At 42.8% G+C, this 24,221-nt stretch overlaps 1 protein-coding gene across 12 annotated transcripts in view; it reads left to right on the top strand.

Annotated features, from left to right (window-relative positions):
• The first annotated feature begins 1,180 nt into the window (after positions 1–1,180).
• dqx1 (DEAQ box RNA-dependent ATPase 1) overlaps positions 1,181–24,221 on the top strand; it is a 39,194-nt gene continuing 16,153 nt past the window's right edge. Inside the window, exons 1-15 of one of the 12 annotated variants that reach the window (XR_015861656.1) lie at positions 1,181–2,004; positions 5,640–6,011; positions 6,702–6,895; positions 9,650–10,103; positions 10,505–10,807; positions 11,016–11,115; positions 11,271–11,429; positions 12,195–12,386; positions 12,505–12,630; positions 12,845–13,035; positions 13,870–14,060; positions 14,500–14,651; positions 14,786–14,879; positions 14,963–15,138; positions 21,375–21,605. Coding sequence is in view for 9 of the 12 variants with exons in the window: in XM_088391805.1 (XP_088247931.1) it covers positions 5,700–6,011; positions 6,702–6,895; positions 9,650–10,103; positions 10,505–10,807; positions 11,016–11,115; positions 11,271–11,429; positions 12,195–12,386; positions 12,505–12,630; positions 12,845–13,035; positions 13,870–14,060; positions 21,375–21,588 (2,436 nt within the window). In the remaining 3 variants the exon portion in view is untranslated. Of the gene's footprint in view, positions 2,005–2,802; positions 3,822–4,768; positions 5,045–5,639; positions 6,012–6,701; positions 6,896–9,649; positions 10,104–10,504; positions 10,808–11,015; positions 11,116–11,270; positions 11,430–12,194; positions 12,387–12,504; positions 12,631–12,844; positions 13,036–13,869; positions 14,061–14,499; positions 14,880–14,962; positions 15,139–21,374; positions 22,470–24,221 lie in introns of those variants that run through there. The other 11 variants (XR_015861655.1, XM_088391805.1, XR_015861654.1 and 8 more) reach the window with 11 other exon arrangements.

Here is a 24,221-nt window from a genome sequence, read left to right as displayed (position 1 = left end):
ACTCCAGCTGTTTTTTTTCTGTCTTCCTGGGGGTCTGCTCAGGTAGTGTGGCAAATCTGAACAGGTTCCCTCATTCCTAGCCCAAGTTACAGGGGGGGAACATATCCTCAGCTGTTTTTTTTCTGATGATTTGTGCAGTGATACTGTTATTAATGCACTTTATCAACGTCTTTGGCCTTATTTGGGTCAAACAACTTTGACAACTTCAATAATTTCAATAAAATGTGTAAAGAACAAAATTAATGCCAATTGAGTTATGCCAGTTATAATGTCTTAGTAAAGTTGTCCCCCCCTGTAACTTGGGCTAGGAATGAGGGAACCTGTTCAGATTTGCCACACTACCTGAGCAGACCCCCAGGAAGACAGAAAAAAAACAGCTGGAGTCTAGGACTCACCGTTCTCAAAATAAGGGGGGGGGAACATATCCTCACGGGGCACCCGTGAGGATTTGTTCCCCCCCTGTAACTTGGGCCAGGAATGAGGGAACCTGTTCAAATTTGCCACACTACCTGAGCAGACCCCCAGGAAGACAGAAAAAAAACAGCTGGAGTCTAGGACTCACCGTTCTCAAAATAAGGGGGGGGAACATATCCTCACGGGGCACCCGTGAGGATTTGTTCCCCCCCTGTAACTTGGGCCAGGAATGAGGGAACCTGTTCAAATTTGCCACACTACCTGAGCAGACCCCCAGGAAGACAGAAAAAAAGCCAGTCGATGTCCAGGACTCACCGTTCTCAAAATGGGAGGGGGGCACAAATATTCACGGCTTGACATTTTTTATAGCGTTCCTGTTACAATTTTTATCCCACCACCTTTCACTTTGCTTGGGACAAAAGGAGCCTTCAGAACTGAAATGTCTTCTCAATTATTCATTCAAATCAATTCACTCAAATCATTGTCGTTATGAAAGATTTGATCACAATCTTGGCTTTTTCTTAAACTAACACGTTTGACATTGCTAGAGTGTCAGCTTTTAATTATATTGCGCTGTCATTTTAAAGCAAATTAATAAATGCAACAATATTAATTTGCTTTGAAAATACCTGAGTAATAAAATGGATGGATGAATGATGATTACAATTAAGAATAAAGTCTCCTTTGTAATATATACTCCTTGTAGCATGTAACGGTACCCAAAAGGAGGAGTTTCTTTGCATCGAGGTTTATGCAAAGAGCTCACGTAATTATATCCTTGCTTTTTGGTGAAGTGAGTGAGTGTTCCGTCTTTACGACTGGTCTTTGAATGCACCCCGCTTCAATGGCAGAACGCGGATGAATTTAAAGACATCAAATGACAATAATCCCTTATAAAAATTAAAATTGACTGACGCAAACGTGAGTTCTTCATGTTTTTATTGAAAACAACATAGTGCTGACGCCGTACGACGCCGTACGGCATCGGTTTTTCGCTTTCCAAACAAGCTGTGCGCGCTCCCGCGGCAGGGGGAACAAAATCTCACGGGGGAACCAAATCGAGCACAACACCTGTTAGCGTGGAAATGCGTGTTTCGGAGTGAAGGTAGCATCTGGAATGATGAATGCTATTTGTCCAATATCCGAGTAAATTTCGCTTCTCCTTTTGTGTGGACATAATTCATTCATGTTACAATTAAATGTATGTTTTGAATTCAAAGCTTTAATCAAAATTCCGCCGACCCAAACGTGTTTACAGGTTTAAGGTGGTGCAATTTCCGAGGATAGTTAAACGCAACGCAACATTTGACAGCACGAGAACAAACATGGCGCCTATGGGAGAGAGTGTCGTCAATACCTTCTCCTCTACTGTCTCTGTCAGCTGTCAGAAAAGAAAATTGCTGGGTGAGGATTACCAAGGAGTGACTGCGATTAACTGTTAGCCTCTTTCCATCTTTGGTAGTTTTCCCACCTGCTTTTGGCGATGAGGAGGTGGCCTGTGAGATAGGACTGAATCCACTGCCACAACTGCTTTAGACTACGCACAAACAGTTTGGCTTTGTTTCCTCACTCAAGCGATATGTTAAAAAGGTGAGACAAGATTTGACTTAAACCTGGTTTTGAAATGCTACTGGAAAAATTTACTTTTCTGTGACTCGCTGAATATTGTTTTGGTATCAGTCATGTATAGGGCAAAGGGTAGACAGATTAAGTGTCCTTCTTTCGAGATCGACTGGTTACATCAGCGATATTAAATCAAGAATATACATTCATTTGGATGCATGAGTGGGTTTGCAAGGAAAATGCCTGATTTATTTATTTTCAGTTCGAAACTTTGGAAATTCGTTAAGTGCACACAAACAGATAGGGTAATGATCCAATCAATAATGTGCGTCTTTATGTTGACGTCACCACACTGACTTCACTGTTGGCCTCACCTTGGTTGACTGCTTAAATCTGTACGTAATAATAAGCCTGTGGTAATGACCAGGAAACTAATGATGGAATGCTATGTCAATATAAAAGATCACAAATTAAACATTAACTAGCTGACATTTGACCAGATTGACCAATGCATGGCCAACCATGAGCAGTAAACATTTTATTCTTCCTAGCTACAAACAAAGATTTTCATGAAGGTTCTTGAAAGCTCTTGTGTCTAAATCCTTCTCAACCATAATAACACGCAATCATAGAATCAGAATTGTCCTGTATTTCATTGGAACCCAGTTGAGCATATTTTGAGATCTGTAAGAACAACAGATCCAAATTCCTGGGTGTTCGCCTTAACAACAAACTGGACTGGACTGATCACACGGACGACCTGTACAAAAAAGGCCAGAGTCGCCTCCACCTGCTGAGTAGACTGAGGTCCTTTGGTGTGTGCAGGGCTCTCCTCCGGACCTTCTATGACGCTGTGGTGGCCTCAGCCATCCTCTACGCTGTGGTCTGCTGGGGTGGGGGCAGTACTGACCGGGACAGGGGGAGACTGAATAAGATGGTCAGAAAAGCAAGCTCTGTCCTGGGCTGTCCCCTGGACTCCATTGAGGTTGTGGGTGAGAGGAGGATGTTGATTAAGCTTAAATCCATCATGGACAACACCTCTCACCCCCTCCATGAGATTGTGCGGTCCCTGAGCAGCTCCTTTAGCGGCAGACTTTTGCACTCTCAGTGTAGGAAGGAACGGTTCCGCAGGTCCTTCATTCCCTCTGCTGTCAGACTTTACAACATGCATGCCACCTGATAAAATGGATGTGTTTCGTCTCTACTAGCAGCACTTGTGTTTGTCCTTGTCTGTTATTTACCCTTTTTTTGTAATTCTGGCATTTGTTTTATTCTTGCACTCGTATTATTTTTGCATTCATATGCGCTGCTGTGACAAGTGAATTTCCCCGCTGTTGGATGAATAAAATTCTATCAATCAATCAAGATCAGCGTCATGCTGCACAGTACTTCAATAGTTGACTAATGGTTTTACACTGTCTACACGGATCACGCTGCAAAGTTTTCCATCAGTTGTGTCACCAGTCACCTGATTCATCAATCTTTTATGTAAGAAGCCTTGTCTGTTTGCAAACCACCAGAGAGTAGAACTATTTTTCTGACAATAATATATTTTCAGACTAGTACCGTAATTTTCAGACTATAAGTCGCGTTTTTTTGTTTTGTAGTTTGGGTGGGGGGGCGACTTATACTCAGGAGTGACTTATATGTGAATTTTTTCGCAAATTTTCAAAATTCAAAAATCCATGATGTAGTGGAACCGCGATGTAGCAAGGGATTACTGTCATTTGACCTGCAAGTGACGTCAGCAGCGCGGCGGTTGTTTACATAAGTACAAAGGATTCTATCACGGGATGACGAAGGGCCTCACGTTTGAAGGATTTAATGATTTAGAGTGACACAAGGTTTGAAAAACGTAATTATGTTATAGTTATTTGATATATTTTATTTTGTGTAGCAACTTGTATATGTTTTTATCATTACAGTTCAGTAGTTGTTGGCTCGTTGAACTCTTGTTTTGTTAAATAAAGAGCCGTTTACCAAACCCACGTGTTTCCTGGTACTTTAACGCGACAATATAGTTGTATACTAGATCTGTGCGGCGAGGACGAGGAATTTGATCGATGGATTTAATGATTAGGAGTGACACAGATGGTTTGATAATATTGTTGTTATATGATAGTTATTTGAAATATACTTTATATATCGTTATATGGGTCTGTGGAATAATTAGAAATGCAACTTACGAGTCCGACGTCAGCGGCGCATATGTGGCGCATACGCGGCATTGTTTACATAAAGGACGATCGATGGATTTAATGAATTGGAGTGACACAGATGGTTTGATAAACGTGTTATTTATGCAATACTTGAATAACTCTAAATGTTACTCAGGCCCGTTCTCAGCTCCTCGTTTGTGTATGTCACGTTAGCATACCGTATCGTTTAGCCTGTTGTTGCTGGTTCATGTCTGTTCTTGGTGTTGGATTTTGACGAATAAATTTGCCCCAAAAGTGCGACTTATACTCCGGTGCGACTTCTATATGTTTTTTTTTCACTGTATTGTGCATTTTATGGCTGGTGCGACTTATACTCCGGTGCGACTTATAGTCCGAAAATTACGGTAAATGATCAACTTTTGTGTCTAGCAATAAAGCTCTTTTTACAAAGAGATGATACAAACCTATAGGCCCTTTGTATCCATTGTAAATATTCTTTTGTGTGTCATCTTTCCTTGAACTTTGCCCATTTTCTCACTTTAAATAGTGAAATCCACTTCTTGAGGTGCCTTCCTGGCGCTCTTATCTCCCTCACCCCAACACCCACCTTCTTTCCTTTTGTTCTGGCTCTCTGTATGTAACAAAGCAACATAACACGTGCCTGTTTTTAGTCAGAGCTTTCTTCATGCTTATTTGTAATTTTATGAAATATTTAATTTGGGCATAACTCAAAATATTCTGGTGTGTAACTGGTCCCTAAAGCAAGTAAAAATTATATCTGCTTGCTGGGAAAGACTTTATATCCAAATGTGCATTGTCTCTTGAGCATTGTGCATCCTTGACGTCCTTAATATTGTAGTTGCTGATGCACTTAATACCTTTCCACATGCTCCAAGGGACATTGGAGGGTAAGCAGACCTGGATTTTCTGAGCATACGGATATTTAGCTCTTCTTGCAGCCCTGTAAGTGTTGTAGCTACGTGTGATTTGATGGCTGGTTTAGAGGCCGGAGCCAGCATTGAGGCCATGTGGTCGAAGAACCTGAGGTGCAGCGCTCTGTATGCACTATGTACATATATGTGTATATTGTATACTACACACGTTATCCACCCGCATATGGCAACAAGGTAGTAAAACTTGGGAGAATGTCTGGAAATTTCACATGGTTGTACCTTATTTTGGATTGTGGGGAGCAATGATGTCATTACACTCCTGTTGCGCCTCATTAGCCTTAGCATTAGCATGAGTTCTGGGCACAATGTAAACATCTGGAGCGTGAACAGGCATAAATTTGAGGCATATAATGTGGCCAGCCACCTTTGTTGATACCGGTAGAAGATCCACGCCAGTGTTTTTCAGGAGTCATGGTTGGCTCGAAACAGCTGTAGTTCATCGAGCTTGAAGGCTGAGTTGCACATGTCATTTACCCTCGTTTCTGTCAAAGAAGTTTTAGGAATCCTGTGCATTCATTGTCATTGATTATTTTTCTTCACCATTTTACAGGTAAACACCCTGCCAACCAGCCTCTCGCTCTCATTTAGTCATCATTCCCACTTGCTACTGATGTCATCATTACCCGTGAAGCCCTGTCCCATGTCTGGACTTTCCAAAACACTGGATTCTCTTTCCATGTCTTCCTTTTTATCTGAGGAGTTAGACGAGGATGGGCTTGAAGACGGCCAGAACGAGGATGGTCTTAGAGACCTTGAAGTGAACCCATATGATGGTCTGCCTTTTTCTTCTCGCTACTACACCCTCCTGCAAGAAAGGCAACAACTTCCCATATGGAAGTTAAGGCAGAATCTAATGGAGCACCTGGAGAGTCACAACATGGTGCTGCTGAGTGCACCCAGTGGAGCCGGAAAGAGCACTCAGGTAAATAAATAAAGAGAAACACATTGCAACTGTCCCACAAGAGGAAATTTTATTGGTTCTCCTTGGGCCGGTGCACCAACCCTCCGCTGTTATCATTCTTACTACTACTTAGTCCAAATGACTAGGAATGCACCAAAATAAAAACTCCTGTCTGAAACTGAAAATGTAATCACTGAAAGAAATTAAGACAATGTAATATTAAAAATGTAATAATAATCATAATTATGGGGAGAAGCGGTACAGATAATGGACGAACGGACGGACGGGTGGATAATAATAATAATAATCGCTTGGCTCATTTTCTGCACTTTGCTAAAGGTGTCAAAGGCAATGTTCAAACTGCAGATCAATTCGTTTTTTTGCCCAATGTGTCATGTATATGATTTTAATATGTTTAAAATTCAGTCTCTTTTGATATTAATTTGATATGTACTATGTACCCGATGCAACTGGAGGGAGGGGCAAATGAATGTGAACCAGTCACCAGCAGGAAGCAGGACTTCAAATGTAGTAGTTAATCCTCTTTCTGTCAGTCATTGCTTATATATAATAATATACACAAATAAAATGATTTGTGGGCCGTATCTGGCCCCCGGGCCTTGAGTTTGACACCTCTGCTGTAGAGCATATTGAATGTATTACTACTTGCTCTTCTTGATGATTTTTCTCCCTCTTTTTCTTTTGTTCTAGGTGCCACAGTGGTGTGTGGAATATGCTTTGTCTTATGAATTCTCTCAAGGCCTGGTTTGTTGCTCCCAACCTTATTCAGTGGCAGCGGTCAGTCTGGCCCTTCGTGTGGCCGATGAGATGGACCTCAGCTTGGGTCTGGAGGTGGGCTACGGGGTGGCTCATGATGACAGTTGTACACCAGATACCTTGCTCAGGTCAGAACACATGACAAAGCCTACTAGCATGCTGTCATTATATTGTTTGCACAACTGCATTTCCAAGTACTTGCTCTTAAATAAAAACATAACTTAGTGGGGGTGTCATTGAGTTGCAAGTATTATTTGCACTAAATATCATCTCTGTTGTATGGTTACTGCATTGATGATGGTTAAACACTTAAATGTATAATTAAATTGTTGTACATTGTATATGACAATATATCCATCCCAAGCCTCCCTCCCTCCCTCCCTCCAGGGACGGGGAGAATATGCAAACTCCGCACAGGAAGTGCGGAGGTGGATTCGAATCCGCAACCTCTGAACTGTGAACGCGGACATGCTTACCAGTGCCCCACCGTGCCGCCCTATATGACAATATATTATTAATAAATTTTTATATTACATTATTTAGCATATTTTCTAATACACTATAAGCTTCTAATATGATTATAATCATATCAGTTCCCATGAAACATGGAAACAAATGTTTTATTCACTACCAACAACTAATCCTAAAACATTTGCCCTCTTATTTGTTTGTATGACCATGTTTTATATTTTGAAAAGAATAAGGACCTCTAAGTCTGAAGTACAAAAATAATTGTTTTAAAACAGCTTCACAACGCCAATGGTCATGAATCTGATACACCAGCCTGAAAAAGCCTTTTCATTTTCCCCACATCTACATTATGTCCTGTATAATAATTATAGCAGAGTCAAACTAGGTCACATGATTGAATTTCACCAATTTTGTATGATGTCACATGATCCATGTTTTAAAGGGAAAAAAAAGATAAGGACCCAATGATTGTCACACACACATCTGGGTGTGGTGAAATTTGTCTCTGCATTTACTTGCTACCACACCTTGAGTGTTCTTTATTTCCTGCACTTTGCATTCTAAGGTGGCAGTAAATGTGTTACAGCAGTGTAATTTGATACCACCAGTGTTGCCTTCGCCGGGCTGTCAAATTATGAAATAAAATAAATGTGCATTTTTAGCGTCACCTAAATGTGTGCACCAGAAACCTTTTTTCTTGGAAATTGTATTCATGTTTATTTTCAAGAGACTGCTGTTGCTACGTATGCTGCAAGCATATTAGCATTATATTATCCTACATCAACTCCAGCACATGACAGCTAACATCGTGATTTGAATCCATATTTGTTTAGGGTTGTCACATCTGTAAGAACTTGAGGTTTGAAAACAGTGAGTGAGGGTTCAAGCAGTTATGGATGAAATAATGAATGCTAGAAATGAGTGGTATACTAGTCTATTTTGTGAGTACTAGGGATGGCCCAAAAACAACTATCACTTCTGAATCAATGCCAATATTTCAACCAAGACTACTTACTGTCTGATACCAATATTAAGCTGATATTAGCAGGAATGATATAGGCTTTTATCCATCCATCCATCCATCCATCCATTTTCTGAACCGCTTAGTCCCCACGGGGGTCGCGGGCGTGCTGGAGCCTATCCCAGCCGTCATCGGGCAGTAGGCGGGCAGACACCCTGAACTGGTTGCCAGCCAATCGCAGGGCACACAGAGACAGACAACCAATCGCACTCACACTCACACCTAGGGACAATTTGGAGTCTTCAATCGGCCTACCAAGCATGTTTTTGGAATGTGGGAGGAAACCGGAGTGCCCGGAGAAAACCCACGCGGGCCCGGGGAGAACATGCAAACTCCACACAGGGAGGGCCGGAGGTGGAATCGAACCCGCACCCTCCTAACTGTGAGGCGGACGTGCTACCCAGTGCGCCTATCCACCTTTTATAAAAAATAAAATAAAAATTTAAAATTTAAATCATGAAATGTTAGAGGAGGCTTAATCAAATGATACTCCTCTAGCAAAGAACAAAAGTCAGCAACAGGAGGTATGATAAAATATGAGCCATGGAATGGGCCGCTTGGTTTTGAGCACTAACATCTGGGATTTTGCATGTAGACCAATATACAGTAATCCAATAACGTTCTCTTTTTGGCATATACAGTATTGATTGCTTTTAGCAAAACGCTTTCCTTCACTTAACCGTTTGCAGTGTTTGATGGTGTGTTATCTGGTTCTGTTAGGTTACGGATTCTAGTTATTGATCTGACTCCAAATTGCGATCAACACTTAACACATAAATTGCTATGTCCTAATCCACACACTGGCGCACCTAACAATTTTGCGAGTTCGTTCTGTCAAAGAGAAGACCAGTAGATCAATTAGACCAAATTTACCAATTGTTTATTCCTGACAAAGCGCACTAATACAGGCCTGGGTCCCGGGTCCCTCACACTAAAACTCGTGCGTTTTTGTGACCACCAAAAGACGACACATTCTTCCGGGTTGCCCAGTTTTAAAGAAACACAATATGAATATTAAAGCATGCAAAATATTGTGAGATGATTGGTCGATGGCCATCTCCTCCCCGGTCCAGGTGTCGCTGAGGTCAGGCGGTTGGGTTTTCCCCTCGAAGCCCGGTCTCATAGACGTGCTGTTGTTCTCGTTCCTCACCGACCTTGAGGTTGTCTCCTCCGGTACTCCCTATCCGGGCCTATTCCACAACACTTCGAAGAAAACAAGTTCATGCAGTTTGCCTGCACATTCTTCGGCCCCCACCAATCCACACGAGCACTCCAATACTAGATATTAATATGATTATAAGTTTAACACAACCTTAAAAAATATGTTTGCAAACTCCCGAAAGCACATTTCCCTTTAGTTCTCGAAGTTGACCTTGGTTTCTACCTTAAGGTTTGTCAGCGACACGCTCCTGCTCGAGGAAATGATGTCAGATCCCTTGCTGCATCAATATGGCATCGTGGTTCTGGACGAGCTCCAAGAGCGCACCGTAGCGACGGATGTGCTGCTTGGGCTGCTGTGCGACGTCTGCCGTCAGAGGCCAGATAACTTCCACGTGGTTCTTCTGACTCACCCGACTCTCGCTCCTCGGCTTGCCTCCTTCCTGGGTCCTGCCGTCCCTCACCTCTGCATGGGCAGCCTCCCATCGGAGGCACCTACAAATGGACAAGAAAAGGAAGGTGTGGTAGAAGAGGAGAGGAACTCTATCAACCAGAACAAAATGGAAATTATGTATCAGGAGCTTCCACCTCAGAAGGACCCTGTGATTGCTGCTTCTCACATGGTTCTAGATCTTCACCGAAAAGGAGAGGAGGGCGATATGATGGTGTTTCTTGCAAGTGCACAGGTGCAAGTTTTACTTTTTATGCTTGACACTTGGAGTATCACAATGTCAACATGCTCACTAGCCACAGTAATTAAGTGGATTTTTTTTCCCATTATTAAAGCTTTCATCCAATTTCTGTTGTCCATTAAAAAGAGAATATTTTCACCATAAATCTTGAATCAAAGAATAACAAGTGGCCGACACAGAAAGTTGTCATATTTATAGAGACCAATTATTTAACTGGTTCTTTTATCACAAACAAGATATTTAGGTTGATAAATAATTGACAAGTGAAAACAAAATGAACATAGTACAACTATTAAAGAGACCAAGTTCTTTGAATAAACTCCTCTGTGGTTTTGCTGTTCAATTTGTTTGACATGGATGCTGAAGAATATTCTGTTCTTTGTTTTATTGTGTAGGAAATAGACGAATGTGCTACACAACTTGAAGCAGACCATGCATCCCTAAGTCCTCACCTTGGTTCACTCAAGCTCATTCCCCTCCACACTGGACTGGGTGCGCTGACTCAACGAGTGTACAACACTGAAATGTCCACCCAAAAGGAGAATGATGGGTTGGAGGGAAAGGACAGCACAACACTGGGTGTGGCGGAAGAGCCAGCGATCCAGAGGAAAGTCATTCTCACCAATAGCCTGGCTGAGGCTTCCTTCTCCCTCCCAGCCATTCGCTATGTCATAGACACAGGCCTTCAACTCAAAACTGTAAGTTTGTGGATATTACAGACTGATATATCTCTAAAGCAGGAGCTATGCTATTGTTATACAAACAAATACATTTGCCAATTGCTCCCAAATTTTTATTATGGCAAAAATGTTTTCTTCTTCCACTGTTAGCTGTGCTTCTAGTTTATAGCCAGTGCCGTGCCTAAATTTCTGACATCTATTTTTTTTTCGTAATTTTACTCCTCAGGTTTACAATCCTCAGATAAGAGCAAACTCACAAATGCTGAAGACAATCAGCAAAACACAGGCGGACATGCGAGCTCAAAGAGTGAATAGCAAACTTCCTGGTAGGTCATAATAGTGTAAAAGGCATCACAGACATCTCTGTAGATGAGGTGTTTGTGCACAAATTGAAATTTGAGGAATTAAGCTGCTGGGTGAATGTTATAGCTTGCCATGTCCTAACAATTTTCTGAATGTTTTACCTTTTGTGTCCCTATAGGACTGTGTTTGCGCCTGTACCCCCAGTCTATGTATGATAAGGGCATGGGGGAAGCTCATTGTCCTGGCGTAATGGAGGAAAATCTCAGCCACTTAGTCTTGTTGCTCAAGAGACTGGACATTGCAGACATGGGTCAATGCAAATTCCTAGACAGACCAGGTATCTTTTATGTGTTCCAAAAAAAAAAACTGGAGTTAATCTGAACCTTGTGTTCCATGGAAACCTGATGGTTAAATCCTATTTATTAATGTGTTTTCATAACAAATATGAAATTGCTTCATACATGAGCCCTATTGCAATGAGAGGAGTTAATTTTTCTGGCTCTGCTGCTGTAGCCTTGATGTCGCTGACACTGAATTATTCTTGCGGTTCAAAGGGCAACAGTTACCAAATGGCTTCTAACTGCTAAAAGTTATGTTGCAATTTTGTGTGTAGCGTTAGCTAAGAGTATTATTATTCTGTTAAACAACCCCTACTTTGTTGTTTAGTGAAGTTGGCGGACTATGTGCCTACTTTTGTTCTTTAGTGAAGTTGGCGGACTATACGCTCTTAAAAAGTTGGAATCATGCTCATTTTTAATACTTGAGGACTACCTTCTCAAAAGATTTCAGAGAAGATCTAAAGCAAAGGTTGAAAAGTGTGCTCTAAATCTTAATGCTTGGGGTATTTTTGCCAAAGCATGTCACAGCCATGGGTGGGCAATTAATCTTGCAAGAAGGCCACATTTAAAGTGGAATGCTTCCCAATGGCCAAGCCAGCATGATAATCGCAACTTTGTATTTTTCATGTATTTAGAAATGGTTTGGTGTGATAGACAGACGGATGGGAGGGCGGGCGGGCGGACAGACAGTTGTTGTTTACATGTTTTGAAATCAAGGTGGTGTCTGTTTTTCCTCTGTCTATATTTTGTTATCTCTTTCCCAGCCCCAGAGGCTTTAATGCAAGCCTTGGAGGACTTAGACTACCTAGCAGCACTGGATGACGATGGTAACCTATCAGAAGTGGGCATCATAATGTCAGAACTGCCGCTGGAGCCGCATTTGGCTAAAGCCCTGATAGCATCTTGCGAATATGACTGCGTTGATGAGCTGCTCACTATCGCTGCAATGCTGACAGGTCTGGAGCTAAAGTTAAAGCAAAAGCTTAACATCTCTTCAACCATTATCCAATTTGAAATATAAATGGAAATCAGCCGCTTTTGCAAGTTAATGGTCAATTCCTTGTCTTTTGTCAGCTCCTTCCTGCTTCTCGAGGCCGGAAACAAACAGAGAGGAGGCTGCCCTTGCTCATTGGCGACCTCTAATGCACAATGAAGGCGACCACATGTCTCTCATTAACGTTTACAATGCCTACATGGAATGTAAGTTCACATGCACCTAGTTTGTGGTTCGGGAAAGCCGATGGTGGAGTCTGTCAGAGTAAATTGAGTTAGTTGCATAGTGATTGTTAGATTGTAATTCACTATTATCAATACGTGTACACAGAATAAAATGATGATAATATACAGCAGTTTAATTGGAAGAGCCCTGAACTTAGTCAGCAAATGCATTATTAATTGTGTGTGCTAAATGCAGATAATCAAGATGAGGCATGGTGCATGACACACTTCCTGAACCACGTGGCCTTGCGGCTGGCTGTGGTCATCAGGGCCGAGCTGCTGGAGGTCATGCAGCGAATTGAACTTCCTGTGTCACGCCCTGCTTTTGGTTGCCAGGACAACTGCACAAATATCAAGAGGGCTCTCATCTCAGGCCTCTTCCTTAAAGTAAGATCCTGGTTTATTTGAGTTAATCCTTGAGACATTTGAACCACATATCCTGACACAATGATGTCAGTTCAGGATGGATCTGAAACACAGAACTGATATGGTGACAAATTCTTTTGCAATTTTGATGTTAAAAAAGATCAAAGGGAAAAGCAATGTTTTTAGCTGGAATTAGATTTATAGACTCCAAACCTAATCTTCTGTAATGTTTAAGTACAATATAGTACTATTTATTAGTCCTTCCACTTTATTACAAAATAGTGACAAAGCCATGCCTAATATAAAAACATCCTGGTACCAAGGAACCCTGCTCAAGTAAGAAGATGATCTTACCTCTATCTTGGGTGTTGGGCGGAATCCTGGTACTGTCAAAATGACAACTTTTCAGGGGGGAAATAACAACCATCTGGCGTGAGTTCCTAAATACCTTTTGATTCTATAGTTTGCAATCATACACTATGACACACTTGCAGTAACTCAACACCACCCAAAAATTATGTTCAATTGCTAATGTAACTAAAGAAAATAGATAATTTGACATCTGTCATACATTAAAATGATGGGAGCAAAAGTCTATGCGTAACTAAAACAATGAGCCGAGTAGCTGTTTATTGTGCAAATACTAAACTCCTCAGAGACTGTACCTCTATGGCTAACGACGGTCCATCAATGAATCATTTAGATTATATTTTTAAGAAAACAAGCCAAATAAATGTTTCTAACCTTGATATTTTCACATATTTTCTTTTAAAAACTCTTACGGTTTTTATACATATCTACATACATACAGTACATTCATTTGAAGTAATTGATTGGGGTTGTTTTCCTCCTTAGGTGGCTCACGATGTGGATGGTTCAGGTAACTACCTCCTGTTAACTCACCGCCATGTGGCTCACCTGCACCCTCTCTCGTCATACCTGTGTCATCAGCCCTGTCCTGCCCCACCTGCCTGGGTTCTCTACCACGAATTCACTATCTCCTGTGACAACTGCATACGCATCATATCTGAGGTCCACCCACAGATGTAAGTCAAATAGTGCATTCAAGACTTTAAGACGTCCTATTTAATATATACATAGTTCAATTAGCTTAAACACACAGAACTAGACACTTTTTATATAACAAGAGTATTTGAGACTGAAAGTACTTGCTATTACATTTCTCAGTCAGGTTTTTTTTTAAACCACGTAACAATTCTCAGGGTGTTTGTATTGCTTCCGTTTTAGTTTGTTACGTTAACAAATGGTTAAAGGCAAGTTAATACCAAGTGTAAATACTTTTACTACTAATTTAATACTAATTGATTCATCTTTATTATTGTTATTATTATTATTACTATTGTGAGTATTATTAATTTGTCCGTCCGTCCGTCCGTCCATCCATCCATCCATCCATCCATCCATCCATCCATCCATGCATCATATGTACCGCTTGTTCCCACGGGGGTTGTGGGCGTGCTGGAGCCTATCCCAGCTGTCATCAGGCAGTAGGCGGGGGACACCCTGAACTGGTTGCCAACCAATCGCAGGGCACACAGTGATCATCATCATCATCATCGGCGGTCACTCGTAGTTGAGTATGACGGTCCTCCTTCCTGGTCTTTGTGGGTCTTCAGGTGGGTCAAGAGGACGATCCTGGACCCGATAACTCTGGTGCAGTGTGGACAGGGGAATGTAATGGTGGTGGGTTTGGGTTGGGCTTGCTTGGTGGAGGCTCTCTCCTTTCTGTGACTGCGTTTGTCTTGAGCAGCATGGTGTAGGTCAACGTTATATTGAGCGGCGCCGTCACGGACAAGGTTTCTCCACGTCGTCCAGTCTGTGGCCTTGTCTTCCCAAGTTTTAAGGTTTATGTGACACTTCATCAGGTTTGCTTTTATGTTGTCCTTCAACCTCTTCTTCTGACCTCCCGGGGCCCTCTTTCCTTCAGCGAACTTGTTTTGGGAGGCGAGAGTCAGACATGCGGATTACATGGCCAATCCATCTGAGTTGGTTTTGGGCAATGGTGGCAGTGATGGTAGGCAAGCCAGCCTTCTCCAGGATGCTGGTGTTGGTGCGTCGGTCCTTCCAGCTGATCCTGAGGATTTTCCGGAGGCATCTCTGATGGTAGGTCTCCAGTGCCCTTAAGTGCCTGCTGTATGTGGTCCAGGCTTCTGACCCATACAGAAGGGTGGGGAGGACCACAGCTTTGTAGACCAGGATTTTGATCTTTGCTTGGAGGTCACGATTCTCGAAGACTCGCTTCCGTAGCCTTGAGAAAGCCCCACTGGCACAGCTGAGGCGATGGTCAATTTCATTATCAATGGTGGCTTTAGATGACAGGAGGCTGCCGAGATAGGGGAAGTGGTCAACCTTTTCCAGTCGGATGTTATCAATAGAGATGTTTGGGGGGCGGACAGGAAACTGCAGTTTGGTAGTGGTTGGTGAAGGATTTGGGTCTTTTTTATATTAATGGCTAGACCAAGCTGTTTGTACGTATGCCTTTGCGAAGGCAGACAGAATACTCTGTAGGTCTTCTTCCGACAGGGCTACAAGGGCATTGTCGTCCGCATACTGCATCTCCATGATGGATATGGTGGTGGTTTGACCTTTAGCGATGTTGAGAAGTTGACCGTCAGTTCTGTACATGATTTTGACTCCGTGAGGCAGATGCTTGCTTGTGTGGCGGAGGATAGCAGCGATCTGTGGTCCCTTCTCAGGGTTTCTCATTTTCCTCTGGCAGGGTTTTTTTGAGTTTTTCCTTGCCCTTTTGGGAGCTTAAGATCAGGGGATGCTTTGAGAATAATTGTCAATTTTTGTTTGTGATTTAGGGCTATACAAATAAACTTGACTTGACTTGATAAAGATGGAAAATAGTGTTGGAGCGATAATGCATCCCTGTTTGACACCTGTGTCAACCCTGAAGGGTTCCGTCTCATCTCCACTGCCGCTAAGCACTGTGGCTGACATGTTATCATGCAGTAGTCTCAGTACTTTGATGTATTTGTCTGGGCAGCCAATCTTGGATAGAACCAGCCAAAGGGCCTGACGGCTAACTGAATCGAAGGCCTTGGTGAGGTCTATGAAGGCCATGTATAGTGGTTGATTTTGTTCCCAGCATTTTTCTTGCAGTTGTCGAGCAATGGAAACCATGTCTGTGGTGCCTCTACTTGGGCGAAATCCACTCTGAGACTCAGGAAGGATGCGTTTTGACAGGGGGGTGACTCTGTTGGCCAGAACCCGAGCGAGGGCTTTCCCTATGGTGGAGAGGAGAGAAATGCCACGGTAATTCCCGCAGTCTGCCTTGTCTCCTTTCTTGAATACGGAGATGATTAAGGCATCTCTGAGCTGCGCAGGGATTTCCCAGATCTTAAGAAGCAGGGCATGGATGTGCTTGAGAAGGTTGGGTCCGCCTTTCTTCAAGACCTCTGCTGGAATTCCATCGGGCCCAGCAGCCTTGTTGTTCCTCATCTTCCTGATGGCATCCTGCAGCTCGTTCAGGCTGAGTGGCTCTCCCATGCTTTCAGCTGTGGGCTGTTGTGGTAGTTGATCAAGAGCCTCCATCTCAGGTATAGTGCCCCTGTTTAAGAGGTTCTCGTAGTGTTCTTTCCACCTGTTTGCAATTGCCTCCTTGTCCTTCAGCAGCAAGCCATCCTTAGTGCGAAGGGGGGTTAGGCAGTGGTGGCTGGGACCATACACCGCTCTTGTGGCATCAAAGAAGCCTCTCGTGTCTCCAGAGTCAGCAAGCTGCTTGATCTCCAGAGCCTTCTTTGTCCACCATTGGTTCTTCAGTTTGCTAACCTGTGTTTGGACAGCTGCCTTTGCTTTGGCATGGGCTACTCTTTTCACCTTGCAGTGGATGTCGTTTTGCCAGGTGATGAAAGCTTGCCGCTTGTTGTTAATTACTGCTGGATTTCAGTGTCATTCTCATCAAACCAGTCTTAATACGTCCGCTTTTTGTGACCGAGGATTTTTTTGCAGGTGTTCATTATGGTAGTTGAAAGTGTGCTCGCTCCAGTGTGTTTCAGTATCCTCTGGGTAGTGGTTGGGCAGCGCTGCACTAAGAGCCTCCTGCAGCTGTTGTTGGAAGGCGGTGTCATTCAACAGCTCTATGTTAATTCTTGGCCGGCACTGTCTTTTCTGCATCCGTTTTTTCCGCATTAGGTGGATAGACATGATGGAGCGAATGAGGCGATGGTCGGTCCAGCAGTCGTCTGCACTGGTCATTGCTCTGGTGTTTAGGACAATTCGGCGGTCTTTAGAGCGGACAATGACATAGTCGATGAGATGCCACAGTTTGGAGCGAGGATGCATCCAAGATGTTTTGAACTTGTTTTTTGGACGGAAAGGTGTGTTGGTGATGACCAGGTTGTGTTCTGAGCACTTGGTTAGTAGTGATGAGAGTTTGTGTTTCCAACCCCTTCTCTCCCCAGCGTACCCCTCCATAGGTGGTGGTTTTGTCCCACTCTGGCGTTGAAGTCTCCAAGCAGGATTAGCTTATCCTCGTTGGGGACTTCCGATAGAACTTTGTCCAGGTCAGCGTAGAAGGCCTCCTTCACTTCGTCCTGTGCATCAAGTGTTGGTGCTTAGGCACTAATGACCGTGGCCATCTGATTGTTGGCAAGCATCAGGCGTATGGTCATTAGGCGCTCGTTAATGCCCACAGGGAGTTCATGGAGGTGGTTGATGAGGCGGTTCTTGATAGCAAAACCCACACCGTGGATTCTTGGCTCAGTTGCAGGCTTTCCTTTCCAAAAGAAAGTATATCCACCTTTTTCCTCCTTCAGCTGCCCTTCATCTGCCAGTCGGGTCTCGGAGAGTGCTGCGATGTCGATCTGGAACTTCCTTAGCTCTCTGGAGATGATGACAGTTCGCCTTTCAGGTCGATCGCTGGCTTGATTGTCCGTTAGGGTCCGCACGTTCCAGGCTCCAATGTGTACATGTTTTTGTTTCTGACCGCGTGGTGGTGATCCCTCTGGATGCTGTATTCCAGGCAGGATTTTGTGAGGCAGGCTATGTTTAGGGTACCTTTTCTAACGCCCTCCCCTAATGGGGTGAGCAGAGTGGATCCTGAATAGGGCTGCTCAGTCATGGGTGCAGCTGCCGAGAAGCTCTTCTGCCTCAGTCCAAGAACTTAACGACTGAATCTAACACCCACCGCCTGTGTGCCAGGTTGTGGCTAGGGGCTGCCAGACCTCACTGTCCTGCCCCCGTTACTACTTCCTGATCGCCACAGGACTTTGTTGTCAAGGATGTAAAATGGAAAAAGTTCCCTTCAGGAGGATGCCTGCACGTGACGTCTTTTAGCGTGGGGAGACTGGTACGCCTGCAGCCACCACACGGTCCTTGGCAGAAAGGGGCCGGGATCCAATGGCATGGAGTCCATGACGATTGGAGACCACCCTCTGTTGCAGCCTTCATCCGCCTTCAGTGCCGTTGTGACTCACAGTGTCATCCTCTGCCACTCCCACCGTTGAGGTCTTTGGATTGCACTTTGTCTGGAACCTCCCCTTCGACCTTACCGCCATGGTTGAACCTACCAGGAGCCGAGACTCCAGACGGCATCGCTCTTCGGAACAACCATCGCACTCGCAGTCACACCTACGGGCAATTTGGAGTGCTCAATTGGCCTACCAGGCATGATTTTGGGATGTGGGAGGAAACCGGAGTACCCAGATGAAGCCCACGCAGGCACGGGAAGAACATGCAATCTCTACACAGGGAGGGCCGGAGGTGAAATCGAACCTGCACCCCCTAAACTGTGAGGCGGACGTGCTAACCAGTGCTTCACCGTGTTGCGTTATTGATTTTTTAAAATTATTATTATTATTATTACCGTAATTTCCGGACTATAAGTCGCGGTTTTTTTCATAGTTTGGGTGGGGGGGCGACTTATACTCAGGAGCGACTTATATATGTTTTTTTTCCACAAATTTTTATTTGATCGTTAAGACATCACTTACAAGTATAGTTGACCACTTCCCATGTTATTTTTAGTATAGTTGATCACTTCACATGCTTTTATATCTTTATCTTGAACATATTCAAAACATAAAAAATAGAGAAAACATCAAATAAACCAATTAACACTTTAAAGCACCATATCCAAGTCCACTGTCTGCTGTATGTACACTTGCTCCATTTTTGCTCCTATTATATTTATTATTATTATTTATTATTATTTGTTTATTTATCATTTATTCAACACTCTTATTTATTCATTGTTTGTGCCTTCTTGGTTTTTTTTTGTGTTGCTTGTATGCATATGTGTACTATCTCACCGAGGGATAGTGGAAACGTAATTTCAATCTCTTTGTGTGTCTTAGTATATATATAAAAAAAAAAAAAAAATCGACGATAAAGCAGACTTTGACTTTGATAAAACAACCCAAAGAAATTATATTTTCAGACGAAACTGGATGAGGGCGCTCTAAATTTCACCGTTGACCGTGACTCATCAACTGGGTGGGCTTAAGAAAAATGGCACCAAAAAGAAACTCATATTTTGCAGGTTACAAACTTCAAGTTGTAAAATATGCAGCTGAAAACAGTAATCGAGCAGCAGAAAGAAAGTTTGGAGAACCGTGATGTACCAATGGATTACTATTTCAAGTGACGTCAGTAGCGCGGCGCGGCGGTTGTTTACATACAAACGTGCCCACTACCGGCATCATTAGCGGTGATCATTTCTAAGTGACACGGAGGACAAAGAGTTTGAAGGAATTAAGGATTTGGAGTGACAGAGAAGGTTTGAAAAACTATTATGGCTTTTACGCACGCCCGGTCCTACTCTACTGAGTCGGGGGCCGGCGCTCGGCCGAGTGATTGTCCGCAAACGGTGCGCGGGGCTCGGACATGGCCATTACGCACGCCTGGTCTGTCTGGAAGTCCACGCCGCCACACGCTTAGAAGTTTGTTTTGTTTAATAAAGAGCCGTTTACCAAACCCACATCTATCCTTGTACTTTGTTAACGCTACAATATAGTTATATAGTAGATCTGTGGAATAAAGACTAGGCTGACGTCAGGGCGCACGCGCGGCTATGTTGACAAGGGACGAGGAATTTGATCGATGGATTTAATGGAATTAAAGTGCACGGATGGTTTGATAATATTATTGGCTTGTATTATAGTTATTTGAAATATAGTTTACCTATCGTTATATGAGCCTGTGGAATATTTTGAAGTGCAAGCGCCCTCAGCCGTGCGCACCCATTGTTGACAAAGAACGATCGATGGATTTAATGAATTGGAGTGACACCGATGGTTTTATAAACATGTTATTCATGTAATAGTTGTCCTTAATCACTCTATATGTTACGTCAGGCCCGCTCTCAGCTCTTTGTTTGTGTTTGTCACGTTAGCATACCTATCGTTTAGCTTGTTGTTGCTATTTAATGAATTGGAGTGACACTGATGGTTTTATAAACATGTTACTCATGTAATAGTTGTCCTTAATCACTCTATATGTTACGTCAGGCCTGTTCTCAGCTCTTTGTTTGTGTTTGTCACGTTAGCATACCTATCGTTTAGCCTGTTGTTGCTATCGTTTAGCCTGTTGTTGCTCGTTCATGACTGTTTTTGGTGTGGGATTTTGTCGAATAAATTGCCCCCAAAATGCGATTTATACTCCGGAGCGACTTATATATGTTTTTTTTCACTTTTTGGGGCATTTTATGGCTGGTGCGACTTATACTCCGGAGCGACTTATAGTCCGGAAAATACGGTATTTTCTAACGTTGCCATTGTGAGTAATAATATGTTTTTGTTCTGATTGTGTCATCCTTCTATTTAGTAGTTTGGTTTGGTCTTCATTCATGAAAAGAAAAAAATACATTGATCTAAAATTATCGAGGAGCTGATGCTGGGCTAATAATTTTTGTTTTATTTTTTTGTTTTATTTTTTTGATCACATAAAATTTGTTTTTGTGAACACTTTTTTTTTTTATTATATTTTTGTTTTAGTGGCTAGCATATTTCAAGTCCCTGTTGAAGCGTACTGCTTCAATAACGGTAATGCTACAAAAAGAGAGGATGGAGTTAGTTTATACAAGCACAGTCAGTCAGTCAGTGCTGCCAACTTAGTGATTTAGTCATTGAAGTTAACAACTTTTCCAATCCTCTTTTGATCATTTTAAAAAATTTGAGAGATGGGAGGGGTTACCCGCTAGTCGGTTTATTAACTTGTAAGAATAAGACAGTATGAGCGGATTCATGTATTGTGTGGATAAGCAAAGCCATGTATTTTGATAGCTCATTTTATAAAGGTAAATTGTTGACCATTTAAAATAGAAGTGAAAAAGAAGTGATGATGTGGCTGTTTTTTGTGCATTTTCAACTTCCATGATTCTATGTTGCATGCAGGCTTGTGGAGCTAACGCCTCAGTACTTCCTGGGAAACCTTCCCTCTAGTGATGGCAAGGAGCTGCTCATCAAGCTGAGACAGAATACACAGCCTTACGGTTACGAACGAGATGGAGTAATGGACGCCCGCAGCAGGACCCACAAAGAAACTGACACTGATGGAACGGGAGACGCTCAAAATCAGTCTGGCACTGAGCTCTGTGTTGTCCAATGAATACTACATGTGGGTAATGTAGTGATGTGCTTTATTTTAAACTGGGCGTTTATCATTTACTGGTACAGGAAAACACTAATAGATTTTAATGATAAGTAAGTTCTCTAATGATTTTGGAAGAATGCACACCTCGTGTCTTTCTCCTTATTGCAGTGTACTGTACTGTTAACTTATTTATAGAATTCTGTCAACTTTTAAAGAAACTCAACGTTATTTTACTTTTAATATTGATAGGGGATTTGTTTCTTTCCATTTGTTCTTCAGCATATATTCCATTTGGAGAGTCTTTGTAGAGAAAGGGAACGACCATAGTCATTTCTCAGAATATGCAGTGTGTGGTAATGCACTTTCGCAAAAATGTCTCCAGACAATATATATATATATATATATATATATATATTAATACTTCGATACTGTTTGTAGAGTCTTTGAGAATTCTACCTTACTTCTTATCTGGCACTTTGGAAATAATGAAACGCCTCTGTTTACAGACTCCTATTGAATTGGATGCATCTGTAGGTATTGCAGGGCTCCGGCAGATATTTAAGTCTTAAGATCATGTAAGTCATGACTCCAAAAATAAGGCCTGATTTTTAATGAAAATGTCCTAAATCATTCTTTCTTAAGAAGTGTGAACACATGGTCAGTAGAATTGTATGCTTGTAAATAGTCTCAAATCTAGATAGTTGTACTGTCACATCTTTTGGCAACATGCGACATTGGGTATATTGTCATATTTCAAACTGAAGAAAAAAACAAAGTCTTGAATTTTAACTTATCTTAAGCTGTGGAAAACCTTGCTTTTTTTTCATGAAATACAGAAGTACAGACAATAAACAGCACAAATACAAATAAATACAAATCTGTGTAGCTCCAGTTAAGCCACTCCACCCATTTTATTTGATGTTCTAAAAATATTTCTGAATTATTCCCTGAATGTATTGTTCAAGCCCCCTTTAGTCCCGGGAGAGACAAAAATCCTGGAACCATGCCTGCTTTTTTTCCTGATTTCATCACTTAGATTAGTGTTTCCAAACCATTGTGACGCATGCGGCGCACTGGTGGGCCGTGAAAGATGTTCAGCTTTTCTGTGGGAAATTGTCCAATATTAATTATGGAGGGCATTGTAAACAGGAATACCAAACCACTGGTCAGTTAGCACAAGGCCTGGTCAGCTAATCGCTAATTGTGCGTGCGTGGCTAATCTGAAAATCTTGAAATTTCATGTTGTGTCGGTCTGATTGTGATGCATCTGCACATATTCAGTTTATGTGTGCTGCTGTGTGCTTTTCATAACAGTGACGCTCTGACGGCCGTAGTGCGTTTGCAGACGACTGGAGAAACTGGATTGTGCATACCGTATTGGCCCAAATATAAGACGTTGTTTTTTGCATTGCAATAAGACTGAAAACTTTTTGGTATGGCGCCGCTGTGAGTGGCAGCCTCCCAGCAGTGTTCTCTCTTTTCCTCTTTATTTCCTTCTTTTCTCCTTTTTCTTTCTTTCTATTTGTCCATTTGGCGATGCTGGTGCCTTCTACCGCACCTCGGTGTGTGCGGATCGCTTTGGATCGGATATTTTTTTTCCCTGGGACCGGGATGGCTGCGCACATCGGTCAGGACCGGCGTGACTCTACGACGGCTTCCTGCTTATCCGGCCGGTGCTGACCGGGTCCCTCGCCTTGGCCTCGCAGCCATGACCCCTGTGGGGAGTCCGCTCCCTCATGCTCGTCGGAACCAACGACCTTCGCTGTGCCAGCCCCATGGTGACCATCTGCACATGCCAGCACTGGGTGCCCAGGACGCTGCTCACACGTTTGCCTGTTTTGTGAAATTTTCACCGATACACGACCACGGTCCATTGGGAGCCGTTTAACTTGACTACCCTTACACCTGTTTATGGACCCCATGGAGGCTATTTTGTGTGTTTTGGGGTCTTCTTTGGTATTGAGGGGGGCTGGTTGGCCGCTGTTACTTTTTTTTCCTTTGTCTTGTTGCTTTGTTTAGATGGCTTTTAACTTCCGCACTTTCTGGCTTTCTTTGTGGCACCGTTGTGTGGCAGCCTTATAGTAGCCTATTGAGTTGCGCTCATGCCATCTGTGTGTTCTTTTATATACCCACTCTGTGGTATGAATACTACTAGGGCCTGAATTTCCCCACCCCCGGGGATCAATAAATGTTCAATCAATCAATCAATCAAAAAGTGGAGGTCGTCTTACATTCGGGGTCTAGACATTATACCCATTCACATGTGCGCAGCAGTAAGTTAAAGGTTGCTGGTATTGACAGAGTATGTTGCTGTGATCGTGTGCGTCTTTGACACAAAGTGAGTATATACATTTCATTGTTGTGCCGTTTGTCCGATCGCAGTTTGCTTCGTGTGCGCGCCGTTTGATTGACAGTTGCGGCGCGCTCCTTTAAGTTTGCCTCGCATCGTACGAGTAGCCGTTACGCAGCGGCACGGCGACGAACGGTCGCCAGCAAATGTATTTTGTTGTCTCGATGACTTAAGTTTGGTGTGTTGCCGAGAGTATTTCATTTATAGTTATTTAGTATAGCGCAGGGGTCGGCAACCCAAAATGTTCAAAGAGCCATATTGACCCCCCCCCCCCCGAAAAAAAACATACCTGTCTGGA

Source organism: Syngnathus floridae, chromosome 12, assembly GCF_059516105.1.
Source record: "Syngnathus floridae isolate MCC-2025c chromosome 12, RoL_Sflo_1.0, whole genome shotgun sequence".
NCBI classification, from domain to species: Eukaryota; Metazoa; Chordata; class Actinopteri; order Syngnathiformes; family Syngnathidae; genus Syngnathus; species Syngnathus floridae.
The sequence above is the reverse complement of the archived record's forward strand: the minus strand, read 5'-3'. Positions and strand labels throughout refer to the sequence as shown.